Here is a 17,651-nt window from a genome sequence, read left to right as displayed (position 1 = left end):
TTATCATCTTTCTACAGTACCTGTTTTAATAACTGAACTGGGTGGAGTAGTTGAGTTTTAAAACCAGCCATACAACTTTTCCTCAATAGCTTTTACTGCCAGTTTCCAAAACAACAGGAAGAAGATTTACATGGTGCTAAAGGAGAATGTAGCACACTGATTTTCCACCTTGGTTTCTCCCTTCTGCACGTTAAAAAAGAAAAAAAATGAAAATGTTCCTATAATCACACCTACTCTTTCTTCTTTGGAATTTTTATCTTAGTGGTGGCTATATGTCCATAGCATACTCATTATTTAAGCAATCTCAATCATCAAATTATTTACCCAGCTGTAAAGACTCACCAGTTTTTCCTTCATTAACTGGTAGACTTGTTTCAAGAGTTTACCTTAATCCACTTCTTACCTCTGGTAAAGTAGAAATGTTATTGTTCTCTAAATTTAATTCTTCAAGTGCACTGCATTTTGCCAGTGATCTGGGTATTGCTGACAGTCTGTTATATCTCAGACCAAGACGACTTAAACTGGACAGGTTTCCTGTGAACACAAAAAAAGCAATTTATTTTTTCAAAAATCTGATGAGCCTGTCACTGTCCCAGGCTATCAACGAGATATTTATGAATTACTGTGAAGTACCATTTCAACAAGATCCTTAACTTCTAGTACCAAGGAACTACACACTACACTCTACCAATTAGGATGAAATTGAAACCACTTTTGTGCCCACTTGTCTTAGAGAAATAATGAAATACACAGCTATGTCAATTTTTAAAATGAATTATTAGAAAGTATTGGCATACTTTAATAACAAAATAACCTTTAGATAAGGCCTAATTGAATAACATCAAAGTAGTGTATATTTTAAATTTACAATAGTTATCCCATTTGTATCTATGTGATGATGATCCAACACAGAACACGTGATTACATATAAAAATATACATGTAATTTTGAAAAAGAAATTTCCAGATTTCTAAAATGGTATTATTTAAAATATAAGATGCACAATTATTTTGTGAGATCAGAATGGTCTGATATTTTCCATGAGTTTAAATATAAACATTCCGAAATTTCTCTGAAAAGTTGACCTCATGGTAAAAAAATTTCTCAAAATAATAAAAAATTTTTTTAAATTACAAGCAAAGTGAAAGTTATAGCCTCTCTTATCATCTAAGCATATGCAGCTTGAGCACAAACTAGCCACTACTGAATATGCAAAAAGGCAAGGCAGAAAAATAGGCATTTTCTAGTTTTATTGTCAATACATGGCAAGCTACATGAATGAATACGATGATATCTGCTATCATAAAAGGTTTAAACCAAATTTAATTTCCCAGACAATATACATTAGAAAATAAGTTCATTTTGACACACACACACACAAAAAAGGCAACTATACTAAGAATTTAGTTCAATGTATTTCTTTGCCATAGCTGGTTAATTCCTTTTCTGACTTCAAATTACAACTGTTGCTATAACATTTTTAGATGAGCCAGGTTAAAATGTCAAATGTAGCCTCTGGTGTTAAAAAAAAAAAAAAAAATTATACAGTACTACCCATGTTAGAAATTATAGAAGTATATGCCTATGTCACAGCTACCTTTTTGGAGAAAATATTTTGATGCCTTTCAACTTTCAGCAATTTGCTGATGTTTCTTTCTTTCTTTCTTTTTGCTTTGACCATTTTTCAAAAAATTGTACAAATAACTTTCTTTCTTAGATGCAACATTACTACAATACTTACATAAAACATATATCAGCCTACAGCGTAAGTTAAGCCTGGAGGACAGTCATTATGCCTCATACCCTCATCTAGTTATCACTCATCTGACATCTTTCCCTCCTGCTGAAGAAATCAGTTGATTGAAGTTATAAGAAATGACTAATCGGAGCTAATTTTTACCCTTTAGATTTTCAAGGTAAGAATCAGTCATTGATAATGAAAATACTCTGATAATTCTATATCATAAATCTAGCCAACTACAATGCAGAAAAACTTAGCAATGATTTCAATTCCCATAATCAGAACTATTCCTGAGTTATGTTATGGTCATTTACATTACTTTCTTATAATAATGTTTGGAAACTGGGCCAAGAGAGTTTGCTGGTGCTGATTAAGTAAGATTCCAATAGGCAGAAAACTGAATACAAAAGCAACAATAAAAACTACCACTTAGCAAAGACAAGTTAATATTGTTATTAAAGTGCTTTTTAAATTAACTAAGAATGCTTCACTAGTGTCTTTCTGATGGCACTCTTGTGAGATGTGTCAATTTTCAAGGAAAAAAAACACAAGCAGAGGATTGGATGACTTTCCAAAGCACCAGAGAATTTAGAGATTAGAAATAAAAGCAAGAATAATGTTTATTATTGCTATCACTGCACTATTTCATTGACTATGATACAAATGTTACTTAAAAGTTGAGCTGTCAAAAAACAAAAGAATCTACTTTATAACTAAGTTAATTATAGTCATATTCCTAATAGCAAAAAATGGGGACAACCTATACTTTGAAGAACAGATGAATAATTATTTAAATTGGAAGCATCACAGTATAATAGAAAAAATAAAGGATTTTATATTATATACGCAACCCTGGGCAAGTTATTTAAATGAGTCTATTTTCTTATCCATAAAGTGGGGATAATGTCAAATACCTGACAGGGTTGCTCTAAGGGTTAAATACAATGTGTGTAAGATACTTAGAACAGTGACTGATGCATAACAGATGTCCAAAACATGATTTTCTTCTACGATGTCGATATTCTGCTACATTCTGTACCTATTAAAATTATGTTACAAAAAATTTTAAGATGTAAAAGACTTTAAGTTATGATGGTAAGTGAAAAAAGCAAAATAAAATCATGCATTGTGTATGATCTTAACAATGTAAAAAAACACATGGATGCAAAAAGAGTGAAAGAAAACACATCGAAACTGTTATCTCTGCATGGTAGCATTATGGAAGATTAAAATTTTTTCTTTGAATTTGTGTATATTTTTCCTAATTTTCTGTAGTTTTGTAATTTAAAACCATCCTTTTGATAAAGAAAAAACTATAATTCTAAAGTCATTTTAATTTTAAAAATTATAATATCTTTCTACCATTCTTTTTTTTAAATGAATATTTTACATTATGGAGATGTTTTACACTAATGTAGAGGTAAGATGTTTGGACACTTTACATCGGGAGGCTCATCTTCTCCATAAAGTGAGGATACGAGCTAAATTGTGGAAAAACAGAGCATGGTTTTTAGGTAGTCATTCTGATTTAAAAAAAAAAAAAAAAAAGATAAGAACGATACCCAAGAAGCAGCAATAAGAGCCATCTGAGAGTAATCAGCATGGACTGCAGCATAAGTCACCAGCTTGTCAAAGTCACCAACTAGTTAGTGTCAGAGCTACAATCAAACTCAGTTGGCTCCTTATCAAGTAATCGTTCTTCACGATCTTCATTGACTTTGCTCCAGTTAGCTTGTTCTCTCTTGACACAGAAGCATGATACGTTCGTTCTTACCTCCATGCTGTTTGACTATCCATGCTGTTGTGCTCATGGAATGTATTTTTATTCCATACTGAGTCCAACATATTTGTTCATGAAGTTTTCCCTGGCCATTTTATCAAGATCTTATTGATCTCCCTGTAAACTGAACTCATGGTAGCATATTGTTTTCACCATAAATTGGCATTTATTTATATTTGGTCTTATGTTAGTTGTTTCATGGATTAGTTACCTCCCCCAATAGACAGAGAACCCTTTAAGTGAGGGACCTTGTTATGTATTTCTACCTCTCCATAGAATTTGGAGCAGGCATTCATTCATACTTTCTTAATAATACAGAAGCTAAAACATTTCACTACTGTCCTCCTTTCCAATAGGAACAAGATGCAAAAACTTAAAATTATATGAAAAGCTAATAAAAATCTCTTTTCTTTGACTCATTCTCATTTTATAAAATTGCATGTCTATGAAACATAGGCTTTACTGGACATGATTTAAAAATATATATCAGACTTGCCTGGTCTATCTGAATACAAATTAATTCTTCTACAAATATTTACAATAATTTTTCCTGGGATACCCAACTTCTAAGCAGCCCATATCAGCCAGAAAGCAGGAACTAACAATTTTAACTCTCTGCATGCCTCCCACCCCACCAGTTTTTTAATTACAAAATAAATGAACGCATCTTACTTTCTTCTCCAGATAACCATAGTTTGTAGTCTAATACATACCTATTGAGACCTTTCTCTAAGTATTTACTTACAAATACAGAAATATAGGGATTTTTTTATGTTTGTTTTTATATAAATGGGACCATTCTATATGCTTTTCCTCTATATAACAGCTCATGGAAATATTTTCTTGTGAGTAAATACAGACACACCTCATTTTATTTAGCCATTATAAAGTATTCTATGATATGTATGTACTATTACTTAATCATTCCCCAAATGATGGCTTGTTTCTAATCTTTGAAAAGGAATTCTGTAATGAACATCCCTATATGTATATCTTTGTGTACACGTGAAAATATTTCTGATGTATCAGAAAATATAGATATTTTAAATCTTGATAGATAGTACCACAAGGCCATATCGGTTTCATTCCCACTAAAAGTGAAAGACAGTGTCCCTTTACTCACATCCTTTAAAATGGAGAGGGAGGGAAGGTATCAATATTTTACCCCTTGCCTATTCGATGCCCATGGCCACTATAGCTACAGCTAAAGCTGGCAAAGGTAGAAATTTTCCTACAAGCAGTGATAACGTCTGACTATAAAGAACTTCAAAATCTTCTGATAAAATTTTAATTTGCTGTACAAAGTTGAAGATAAAAGAGGCCGTCAACCTTAAAAAAGAATTGGAAATAAATAAGACCATCCCTTTGTCTCCTTCATACCACTGCTTTCCTTATGGAAGAAAGCTGTTTCACTGTAATAAAATGGCTAAAGCATTCACCAAGAGGTCTTTGAAATCTGCCAGAAGAGGAAAGGGCTTGTTAATAGTGGAAAGTCCCCATAATTTTGTTCCATCAACTGACATGCCTCACTCAATCACTATTTACAGTAGAATAGTAGATGAATACAGTATTTTAACCATTTTTAATTCTCACTGAAACCTAAAAGCTTTCTCTGGAAACAAGGATTAGTATGGTAACCAAATTCTAAATGCTTATCAACCCAGAAGACCAGTAAATAGAATCAGACTCCTGAAACTGCTCTTTCGAAATTAAAATAACTCTTAAGTTTCTCACTTTTAAAATCAGAAGAGGTTTCTAGAATTTAAAAATTACAAAATGAAAATGATGTAGTCCAATTGCCACATGACTATCTAGTACCAAAATTAGTAGTTATTTAAACAAAAATGGTACCTTCAATTTTCCTAAACTTTTTATTTTTCTCTTTTTTTCTTTTTTTGGTAGGGAGAAGAGGCTGAACCTTAAAAAATATAATCTATGAGAATATGCTATTCTGATGAAGAAACTCACATTTGAAAAGGCCTCATCACTTTGTGAAGCACGGTATGTTCAAAGAGTCATCCACATTTTGCCAAAATTCTTTACTCACAGCAAAATAAAACAGGTGAAAAAAATTCAGGATAGAATATCAAAAGTCTCTCATGCCAGAAAAAAACGTGAAATCAGAAGTGTGGCATTTACTGTGATTCACTCCCTGCAGTGGTTTCAACTCTAACCTCTTTCAATGTGTGGTTTTAACCACAAATTAAACTGCAACCTAAAAATCAAGCCATAGGTTGCTTTAATGTCAAGCCATTGCAACTAAGAAATAAAATCAATGTTGCTGAGCTTCTGTGTATAAATGTAGGCTGATCACTGCCAATCATTGGCATTTAGCTTTTAAGTGCTTAACTTCGACCGTTAAGTTGTTCTGTGCTCCGCTTTGACAGCTTGCTTTCTTATGCTGTCAGATTTTTAAAATACGGCAACATCAAGTGGCTATGAATTAAAATTAGATGCTTTCAATTTCAGCAAATATAATCAGCATCTTTAGGTTAATTCAGCATAACTTTTGAGTTATGACTCTAACTCAAATAAATATAATCTTATTTTTAAAAAGTAGCAAAAAATCAGTAGAAAAGACACAGTTCTAACAATGAAATAATGTCAAAGGTACATTTTTTTTTTCCAGAAACATTAAACTGAAAAACTGAAAGCAAACTGAAAAGCAAGCAATACAAAAATTCTTAAACGTCAAAAACCTAAAAGAATGCGACCATTAAAAAGAAAACTAGTGAAGTTGTTATATGTAAGCTGCACCCTAATTACCTAAAACCTAATTAGTAAAAGTCTACTTGTTGATATAACCATAATTACCGTGACATTTCTTCAAAGCCCAGCACAACAAAAAGACCTCTGTGAATTGTTCTGTATTCCAGCCTTGAAGGCAAGGTCTTGTCATATACTTCTCTCATTATCTCATTTTGAGAAGAAATAGAAAGTAAAACATTTTTTCCTACTTCAGACACCCCCAGCCCCTGCCAATTTCATAAAACCACCAGAGATCTCAGAAGGCTTTAAGATACCAACTTCGTAGTCTGAAATAAAATGACTGTTGTAACGAAGCTTAATATTTTCTTTAGTTCAAAGCTGATTCTTGAATTAGAAAATATTTATATGAAAGATAACACACTTTTTATTCTTCAATAGAGCAGACTAATGGTTAAATCAGAGAAACTATAAATATGTTTTTAAGCACTCTCTCACTCAACTGCAACCAGCTGTCCCCTCCCCATTTCCTTCTGCCTCTTCTCCACATCCTATGAGCTGTCAGTGATCCTGGCACCGCTCAGCCTGGAAGTAAATGGCAGTGATTCCTGCCAAGGAGTGATAACAACTCTAGGAGTAGCCACGTTAAATAAAGAAAGGGGTAAAAAAATCTCGGTCTACTTAAAAGAAAAAATAAAATGCAAGGAAATAAAGTGATTTTTGGAAAAGTGATTGTGAGGTGATAGCTGGAAGACTTGATTTTCAATTGTGAGTTTAGGGTAAGATTCTTTAGTCCAAGGAAAAGAGAGTAGGGCAGCTGCTGCAGGACTAGCATCAACTCTACAGGATAGGTGATGTTCTCTTTGTTCGTTTTTCATTTTAGGTTATACTTTTCAAGAGATAGACTAGGAAAAAAGAGGAAAAGTATCAGAAGAACTATATTGCAATTAAGTTTGCCACTAACTGTTTTTGGTGAATTGCGCTTCTCCAATAAATGAGAGAGAATCTCAAAGGTCAATTAAAACTGTTGAGATCTGTAACAGACTAAGACCCAAATGTTCAAATTTCTCACCAAATCTCAACCTTTGCTATAAAATCAAAATACTGGGTATGAGGGGGATGGAGAAAGGCAAAAGAACTATTTTAATAAACATGGTATAAGATAAATGACAATATTATAAAAAATTTCAGTGAACATGACTTATTCACTTTGCCATTACTTGGAATAACAGCTATACTTTATTTGCTGACAACTATCAAAGCACATAAAAAATAAGTTATTTAAATTTTTCTTATTGTTAATGTTTCAGTTCTCATTGATTTCTAATACATACTTGTAATCTGATCATGTAGAATGTGCTAGAAGTGAGGCACGTGTGTTATTCTGAGCTAACAACTTTACAAGAGATTAATAATGAACTCAAATGTTTTCATATTAATAAACACACTTAAAATACAGAAGAATTACTTCTGATAGAAGAAAGAAATGTAAAATTAAGAAAGCTGGAAGAAAGAAGGATACATGGAGAAGTTACCCTTTGTCAGAGGAAGTGAATCCAAAGGATCCTAATCCTACTAACTGGAAGATATTATCATCCACCAGGTATGCTTTCTCTGTTTGCCAGGACTATTCATTTTAGTATTTTAACTACATCCCCACTTTGATTGTTATTTAACAAGACAGAGATACAGATATATGCATAAAATATTAAATAACAAAATATTGTTAAACTATTTGAGAGTAAGAACAGGGCTGATTGATGACCATGCCCTATATATTCATCTGATCAGCTGAAACAGTACAAGAAATTATGTGGATATTAAGGAGAAAAGTTTTAAGTAGAGAGACTGAGAAGCACAAAGGCCCTGAGGCTAGACCTTGCCTGATATGCTCAAGGAACAATCAAGTGTCTAGCATCTATAATGTCCTAACAAATACACTTGGATACAATGAGAGGGATAAGAACATAACTTTACAACATTTCAAACATCTTTAATTTTGGTTCCCCTGTCTGATTTGCAGTAAACAACCTTTATTTTTCTTTTAAGACTGAGCAAGACTTTAATTTTATAAAAGAAGTTGCTTTTTTAAAGTGCTTTTATGTGACTGAAAAGTGATATTAAGATTATGCACTGTTCTTTCTTTTCTCTCTTATTGTTCCAATTAGTTGGCTGTTCAAAATAAGCAAACTTGCAGACATATATTTCAAAGTAAGAACATATAACACAAACTAAATATGTCAATATCTAATTCAAGCAAACTATTCTGAAATAAAAATTAAACCTATATGTTGATTGGCTCAGAGTATCCCAGGGAAATGGACCCTGAAAGATCAACACTGAGAAATATAATAAAGTTCTTGAACTTCAGAAATAAAGAAATAACCCTTTGGGTGGCCAGGCAAAAGATTAAGTCACTTACAATGGGAAAAAGTTGGACTGGTCTCATATTTTTATACATTCAATTCCATATCTACTAAGATACTCAAGGAAAAGAAGTTGGACCCAATGATTTTTATATTCATCCAAATTGTTCTTCAAGTAAAAAAATTACAAACACACAAGAACTAGGGAATTACTGTTCATGAACCATTTCTGAGAAAACTATTAAAAGACTGACTTCAGCCAACCAAGAGATGACTGGAGGAACTACTGCAACAGAACCATGGATGAAAATTAAGGCTAAAACAAAAATAGAGATTAGCATAACAAGATATACCACAAACATTACATATCCTGGCAATGTAACAAAAATTAGGAGTAAAAGAGACAAAAAAGGACAGAAAGAATAAATTCACTGATTGCCTCATCTATGTCACTCCTCTCAACAAAAGTGAAATACATTCAGTTGCACATGGAATACTTACCAAGATAGACCATATACTGAGCCATAAAATAAGTCTCAATAAATTTAAATGATTCAAGTCACACAAAGTATGTTTTGACCACAATGGAATTAAATTAAAAATCAAAAACAAAAACACACCTGAAAAATTGTCAACTATTGAGAACTAAATAACACACTTCTAAATAAACCATAGATCACAGAATAAACAAAAAGGTAAATTAGAAAGCATTTTGAACAAAATAAAAAGGCAAGCACAACATATCAGAATTTGTGGGATGCTGCTAAAGCAATACGTAAAGGGACCTCAAGCTTCCACCATAAGAAACTAGAAAAAGAACAAATAAAACTCAAAGCAAGCAGATGAAAGGAAATAATAAAGGTCAAAATGAAATCAACGAAATAAAAACCAGAGAAACAATAGAGAAAAATCACTAAAATTCTGAGACAATAAAATCGATAAACCTCTAACCAGACCGACTAGCAAAAAAGAGAAGATACAAGTTACCAATATCAGGAATGAGAGAAGTGGTATTACTGGAGACTCTATAGATATTAAAATACTAAGGGATATTATGAACAATTTTATGCCTATTAAACGTGAAAACTTAAATGAAATGGACATATTATTTGAAAGACACAAATGACTAAGTTTGCTTAAGAAGGAAATAACCTAAATAGCCCTATATCTATTAAAGAAATTGAAATTGTTTTTAAAAACCTCCCTACAAAGAAAAGTCCAGATCCAGGTGGCTTCACTGATGAATTTTACCAAATATTAAAGGAAGAAATATTGCCAATTATATACAAACTGTTCCAAAAATCCAAGAGAAGGAAACACTTCCCAACTTATAATATGTGGCCAGTATTACCCTGAAACTGAAACTAGACAGAGACAGGTTTTATAACATTATATGTGAATACATTATTTATTCAAAGTCTAATTTTCAAAACTTCTACCAGAAGGTATCTTTCTTCATTATTTCTTCTTAGTAAGCACTTTCAATCTACTACCTGGGTTTTCGTCAAGTTCAGGAAAACATTATAAAATTATATTTTATTAGTTTCTTCATTGTATTATCTCTATTCTCTTTCTAGAACTTCTAGTCCTGTCTCCCATGACTCTTTTTCACTTATTTTGTATCTTTCTGTCTTTTGTTCTAGATTTTAGGGGACTTATCCCACCTGTCCCTCACATCACTATTTTGGTCTTTGGATGTGTTCATTGTATTATACAAGTATTTTCCATTAAATTTTATTTAATAAAGATATTTCTAAGAAGTGTATTCTTTGTTTCCTTTTTGTATCAGCCTGATCATGTTTTATAGATGCAGTATATATCTTTTCTATGCTCTTTTTCTTCTAGGGTCACTTTCTCTTTGTTCACCTTGGCCATTTCAATAGATTTTAAAAAGAGAAAAAAGCAAGAAATAATTGTGTTCGGTCCCTATTGAACCAGAAATCTGATTCCTTTATTTATATAGGAAATTTGGTAGAATATTTACTATGACTAGTAATAGAAAAATTCATTATGTGTTGTAGACCATCTTACCCTTCAGAGATGAATCTAATCCAGATAAGTAGTTAACTAGAATACTTAGTCTCTTGCCACTACAAATAGTAATGTGATATAAAGAGTTCTGGCCAAGAATCAAGAAGACATAGGTTCTAATGGCTAGCTATCGTATCCTGAAGAAGTCGCAGTCTGCTTTCTGTAAAGAAAGTTGTCATGTAACCTAAGACAGTCTATTATAACTTATTAAAAAATTCCTTAACAATTGCTTCTGAAGTAATTTTAGACTAGGTAATTCAAGCAAACATTCCCATTGAAAAAAACTAAAAGCCCTTCTAAAACAAAAATCAGAGAGCAAACAAGATAATGACTAATTACCAGGCCAGAAACCAGTTGTGAACCCAGAAACAAGCAAAACACTGAAAAGGATTTTGTCCGGAGAGTGCTTCCCTAACTAGAAGACAAGGCTGAAAGGCTAAGGCATGTATCTGCCAAGAGTCAAAATCCAGAGCCTGCCAAGGGTAGGGAGACTAGTAATTGATATCATCTGGGACCCTACAAGGCTTCACTCTAGTACTAAGGGTGAACTGGAAGTAAAACAGCCCTCCAATTAGTCTGCAGCCTGCCTTTGAATCACCTGGGGGACCAGAAAAATCTCAAGCCTTAGAATATGGATGGATTAAAGTGGTCCCCTAGGCACCTGACAGAGGCAAACAAAAATCTTTCTGGAGAAAGATAACATCATCATAGGCCTCATATGATTTAGTAATAGAATCTTGTAAATATTCATCATTGAAATTATATAAATATGTACAGATGTAATTTTTCTAAGTGAACATTACAGTATCCTTATACCACACCAATAACTAAAAAGATGTCCAAAATTTTAAAAATTCCCTTTACTGTTTGTATAAATTTATGGGCATTTAGAAAAATAAACAAGACTATATAAATATAGAGCATATCACAGTAAGCACAATTCAGCTTTCTGTAGTTTGGCTAAATCTCCGAAACACATTTTGCACTTCAAGACATCTCTTCTCTTACTACCTCAATATTCAGATGAAACTTTAAACTATGTTGGCCATGTTTTAAACACTAAACAGCAATGGTTCTATTTTTCAGTGTGGTCTATTTTAGCATGCAATATTCTGAAATACAAAAAAACAGAAAACGCAAGCATTCTGCAATTTAAGCACAGACTTATAATAGAACATATACATATGACTCAATATTCTATCTTCTTTATAATCCAAGTGAGCTCACTTCCTAAAACGTAACTATTTTCTTTGCCAGAAAATGGAAATAAAAAGCAATTTTAAAATACTATCTTTTAGAAGTTTTACTACTTTGACAATGTTAAATTTTAATCTTTTAATTTTTATTGTCAATATGGATCAAAAATAGTCTTTTTAATGTCCAAGTAGCTATAAACGACTATCAATATCTTCTTTCTCCTCTCATACCTATAGTATCTGGGAGGTCTAGCAGTTCATTGTGCTGCAAGTCAAGGTTGGTTATCTGCGTGCAGTTTCCAATCTCCTTTGGAAGGTGTTCAAGTTGATTGTGAGCTACATCCAGCGTAATGAGGTTACATAATTCACCTGTAAATTGACCAACATAAAAATTTAATTAGAACTATTAAAGAATATATTCAATAATACTGAAAGAAAAACTTCATTTTCTATATCATAATTATACTTTCTTTCTGAAAAAGTCAAACACAAAATCTGAAACTGTTATTTAAAAATGATATCTTACAAATATTGAATCATCATGTTGTACAACTGAAGCTAATATGTCAATTATACCTCAATAAAAAAAGAAAATAACATCTGATAAAGTTAAAATGTTGATTGTAAATGATTACCAACCAATATTACATATTTTTTGAAATTTAAGTAACCAATTCAACCATAAACATTTACATTTGTATATTCCATACTTTAAAAAGAGCTAATTTTTTTAACCAAATTCAAAACAATAATATCAGATACATCTTGAGTTCAATTTGAGGGTCACCTTCTATCTCAAAATATATATGCTCTCAAACAGGTATATATGTTCTGACCTTATACAGATATATAAATTGAGATTTATAAACTAAAAACTGCTTCTCAATTTAATAGTACTCTAAAAAGATAGAAAATAAGGTATATTTCTCCTTCTCATTCTGGTTGCAAGGGCTGTAATGGCAACTTAGATTATTCTTAGTGTTATTCTGTCTTCAAAATCCTTATCATTTATAACAGATATATTGGTTGCCTTATGAGTTTCCTTTTTTTTTGAAATAAGGCAGAGGTTAGAGATACTAAAAAAGACAGCAAAGTACATAAAACTCTGAAAAATGGGTGTGGGGCACATTATTAAGGCACATATTATAAACAAAAGAGAAAATAGATAAAGCAAATTTCATCAAACTTAAAAACTCGTGCATCAAAGGACACTATCAAGAGAGTGAAAAGGCAAACCACAGAATGGGAGAAAATATTTTCAAATCATATATCTATTAAGGGATTAATATCCAGAATATATACAGAACTCCTACAATTCAACAACAACAAAAAACTCAATTTAAAAGTGGGTAAAGGATTTGAATAGACATTTTTCTGAAGACATACAAATGGACAATAAACATATTAAAAGATGCTAAACATTACTAATCATTAGGGAAAAGCAATTAAAAACCACAGTGAGATAACACTTCACACCCATAAGGATGGCTATAACCAAAACACGGAAAGTAACAAGTGTTAACAAAGATGGAGAGAAATTGGAACCCTTGTGCTTTATCTCCAGGAGCCCCAGCCCAGGTTCTCAGGGTAAACACAGGAGAAAAATCTCCTGTTTTCACCTAAGCATATCATATTCAAACTACAGAAAATCAAAGAGAAAATTTTGAAAGAAACTAGAGGTAAAAAAAAACACCTTACCTATAGAGAAACAAAGACAATAATTATATTGGACTTCTCTTCAGTAAGTATGCAAGCAAGTGAGAAAGGAATGAAACATTTAACGTGTTGAGAGAAAAAAACCAGTCTGTATCCAATTAAAAAGTCTGTATCCAATTAAATTATCCTTCAATAAGCAAAGGAGAAATACACACTTTCTCAGACAAATAATAATCGAGGGAATTTGTCTCCAGTAGACCTATCTTGTAAGAAATATTAATAGAAGTTCTTCAGAAAGAAGGAAAATGATATACGTGGGAAACTTGGATCTACATAAAGAAAGGAAGAGTATTAGAGAAAGAATAAATAAAGATAAAGTAAAATCTTTTACTTTCTTACTCTTAATTGACCTAACAGATTACAGTTTGTTCAAAGTATTAATAGCAACAATATATTAGGTGATCACAGCTTAAGGATAAATGGAATGAATGACAGTAATGTTATAAGGGACATGAGGAGGAACTGGGAATATTCTAAGTCACCTGCACTACCCAGAAGTGGTATAGTGTTATTTGAAAGTGGACTTATATTAGCTGTAAATGCATACTGCAAACTCCAGGGCAACTACACACATACATACAAATAACAAAAAAGTTAAAAGAAGTATAAATGATCTGGGGAGAGAGAAAATGGAATAATATATAATGCTCAATTAAAATCAGATAAGGCAGAAAAACGGTGAAAGACAAAAAAGAAATAAAGAACAAGTTCAACTAACAGGAAACAGTTATATAGTTGATATTAATCCAATTAAATCAATAAACACTTTAAATGTGATTAATATAAACGCACCAAATAAAAGATAGAGACTGTCAGAGCAGATACAAAAACAAGATCCACTGTATGTTGTCTTTGAAAAACCCACTTTAAATACAGACACAGGTATATTAAAAGTAAAGGGATGGAGAAATACAATGCTACTGTTAATCAAAAGAAAGCTGGAGCAGCTACACTAATTTCAGACAAAGTCAACTTCAAAGCAAGGGAAATTATCAGGGATATAGAAAGCATTACATAATGATAAATGGAACAGTTCTTCAAGACATAACAATCCTTAAAGTGTATGCACCTGCTTATCTTCTCCATATCCAGTACAGTGCTTAGTACATAGCACCATGTTAACTGAAAAAAAATAAATGAAGATAACTGGAGAAAATAAAATTTGGATTCTAATACTCTTCATGCCAGAGTAATAAAACATTTTTTTGTATTTGCCATCATCTTTTCTAATAAATAATACTTGAAGTTGTTTCAGTTCCCATTAAAGTAACTTCCACCACTCTAAAGGAAGATGTACAAATCCAAAAGTGTATAGAGCCCAGCCAAGCAAATAAAACAAGTTAGAAGGAGACTATGGCTAACTTTAGCCCATAAGGAATAACTGTGATTCAACTTGGTCAACTGTTGCTATATTGCAGGACTTCTCAACCTCAGTACTATAATATTTTGGACCAGATAATTCTCTGTTGTAGTAGCCTGCCCTGTGCATAAAAGCAGCATCCCTGGTCGTTACCCATTAGATACCAATAGCACCTCCCCACGAAGTCATGACAATCAAAAGTGTCTCTAGACATTAACAAATGTCGTCTATTGTAACAATGCCAAAATTGCCCCAATTAAGAATCACTGCTATCTTGGAATGGAGAAAGTTCAATACTGGCCAATCCTCACACTTCCCAAGAGAAGCTGGAAATCTAAATTTTCATATAAAATCTTCTAATGCTTAAATGCTAACAACTAATTATTAGGTTAAAACAGAACACAACACTATGTTACTAAACATATATGTGTGTGCTTTTTTCAGTATTCAGGATGCCAGTGAACACAGAAACAGATTAATTACCAGCATCCTAGGACAGGAACTTGCATATGACTATCTAACATTAAAACTAAAAGGTGTTTTTCAAAAGTAGAATATAATCACCTAGACTCAAATTAAGTTAAATCCCTTCTGATGTGTGTATATCACTACATGATAACTGAATCTTTTTGAGCATATGTTCTCTCCAGAAAGTTATCTTTCAGGAATACAACTCTCTGCAAAGTCAAGAAATTAAGTTAATACTCATATATTAAGAACAGTGTCATCTAATAACAGTAATACCTCTTTCTCACAATCTAGTAATGCCTAAAGGTTTTGAAAATGCTTAAAACTCAGGAAACGTAATTTAATTTTTTTAACAGTATCAGCACTCAAAAATAACATTTTATAATTTGGTCTATTAGTCCATGAAATACAATAAACTCACAACTAAATTATATATTATTGTGAGTTAAATTTGAAAATTATTTTAGATTTTCCAAAAAATCCATGTATAAATTTTAAATGACTCAGGAAGAACATTTTTTCTTAAGAACTTTGAATTTTCTTCAGTCCAATGAAAAAAAATATAATAAACTTCCAAGAAGTTTATCATTTATAAAAACAGTTTCCATGAAAATCTAAATTATTTTCAAAATTAATCCAAAATTTCCTATTTAATGCAATTAACAAAACATTTTTAGTGTAAGGAAAAAACTGTTTAAAATCTCTCTTCTTTACAGTAACACAACTGCCCAAGCTCCTCTTATTCATATTCAAATAATCAGAAACATTTGAAAATTCTGAATATACAATAAATTCTTCACCAGACAACACTATGCCAGGATAAAAGCCTATGTTACACTTTGCAAAAAATAGGATATTATATATTTAAGCAGTTCATGAAATATTTTCACACTATTTACTATTTCTATACTCTGTCCAGTTATATAGTACTTTTAAACATTTGTTTCACCACATATGATCCAAATATTATAAAAAACAAAACAAAATATAAGTCCATCTCAGATGGTTCTAAAGGACAATAATCAAGGTGTTAACAGTGACTTGTCTCTGGCTGGGTTTAAGAGTGGTTTTTATTTTCTACTTTATACATTTGTATTTTGTGATGTTTCTTTATTTTTGTACATTTTTAAATTCAACGAGAAAAAAGGGAGACTAGCAGTCTCTCCTACACTGTTTATTGAAGAGCATTTTCTGACTCATAAATAGAAGTTTGCTGTCTATGGAACAGATGTATCTTTTAGTGAAAATGAATGCAGGATGCTATCATATTGATGACATAAGCCATTAATATTATGCATCTTATGACTCATATTCCATACTTACTAAGCAATCTTTTGACTTTAAATTTGACTTCCCACATAGATTTGCCTACAAAGAACATGGACTTCATTCATCCATTCCACCAATGTTTATTAAGCATATACCATGTGCTAGACGACACTATTCTTGGGGCTGACGATACAACAGGGAAAAAATAAAAAATTCCTGCCTTCACAGAACTTATATTTTAATAAGGAAAAAAATAAACATTAAACATAATCAAGGTGAGGGATTATTAAGAGCTATAAAAGAAAATAAAGCAGGATAAGAGTAAAAGAGTGTGATGGGGGGAAGGAGAGATCAGAAGTGTTGATAGTTAAGTCGACAGGGAAAGTAACCCTGATGAAGTAGCATTTGAGAACAGACCTGAATAATGGGAGAGAGAAGAAACAATGGAAATATCTGGGAGAAGGGTGTGTTCCACACTGAGTGAATAGCAAGCACAAAGAGAGGCAAGAAGAGTAGTTCAAAACACAACAGAAGGCCAGTGGTAGGAGATAAAGTAGCCAGGAGTCAGATTCATTTAGGACCTTGTAGGCTAAGGTAACAACTTCAGCTTTGACTAAGGAGGTAGTGGCGAAGGTAAGGAGTGGTTTTTTTCATTTTTAGAGGTTTTAGATTGACAGAAAAATTGCACAGAAAGTACCGAGAGTTCCCATATACCCCCTTGCCCACATACAGTTTCCCCTATTATTAACATCTTGTATTAGGTGGTACATTTGTCACAGTTGATGAAACAACATTGATACGTTATTATTATTAACTAAAAGTCCACAGTTTACGTTAGCATTCACTCTTTGTGTCGTCCAGTTCTATGGGCATTGAGAAATGCATACTATCATGTATCCATCATTACAGTATCATACAGAATAGTTTCACTGCCCTAAAAATCCCCTGTGCTTCACCTACTTATTCATCCCTCTCTCCCTCTCCCAGAGCCCCTGGCAACCAGTGATATTTTACTTTT

The 17,651-nt window shown here is 32.1% G+C and overlaps 1 protein-coding gene across 2 annotated transcripts in view; it reads right to left on the bottom strand.

The window, feature by feature from the left end:
- SHOC2 (SHOC2 leucine rich repeat scaffold protein) overlaps positions 1 to 17,651 on the bottom strand; it is a 95,622-nt gene that overhangs the window by 11,340 nt on the left and 66,631 nt on the right. For both annotated transcript variants that reach the window (XM_004428078.3, XM_087432575.1), the window contains exons 3-4: positions 12,052 to 12,189; positions 404 to 534 (exon numbers count right to left, since the gene is read on the bottom strand). In XM_004428078.3, the coding sequence (XP_004428135.1) occupies positions 404 to 534; positions 12,052 to 12,189 (269 nt within the window). The remainder of the gene's footprint in view (positions 1 to 403; positions 535 to 12,051; positions 12,190 to 17,651) is intronic.

This window comes from Ceratotherium simum, chromosome 6, assembly GCF_057802395.1.
Source record: "Ceratotherium simum simum isolate JZ-2026a chromosome 6, ASM5780239v1, whole genome shotgun sequence".
Lineage (NCBI taxonomy): Eukaryota > Metazoa > Chordata > Mammalia > Perissodactyla > Rhinocerotidae > Ceratotherium > Ceratotherium simum.
This window is presented reverse-complemented; position numbering and strand designations above follow the sequence as displayed.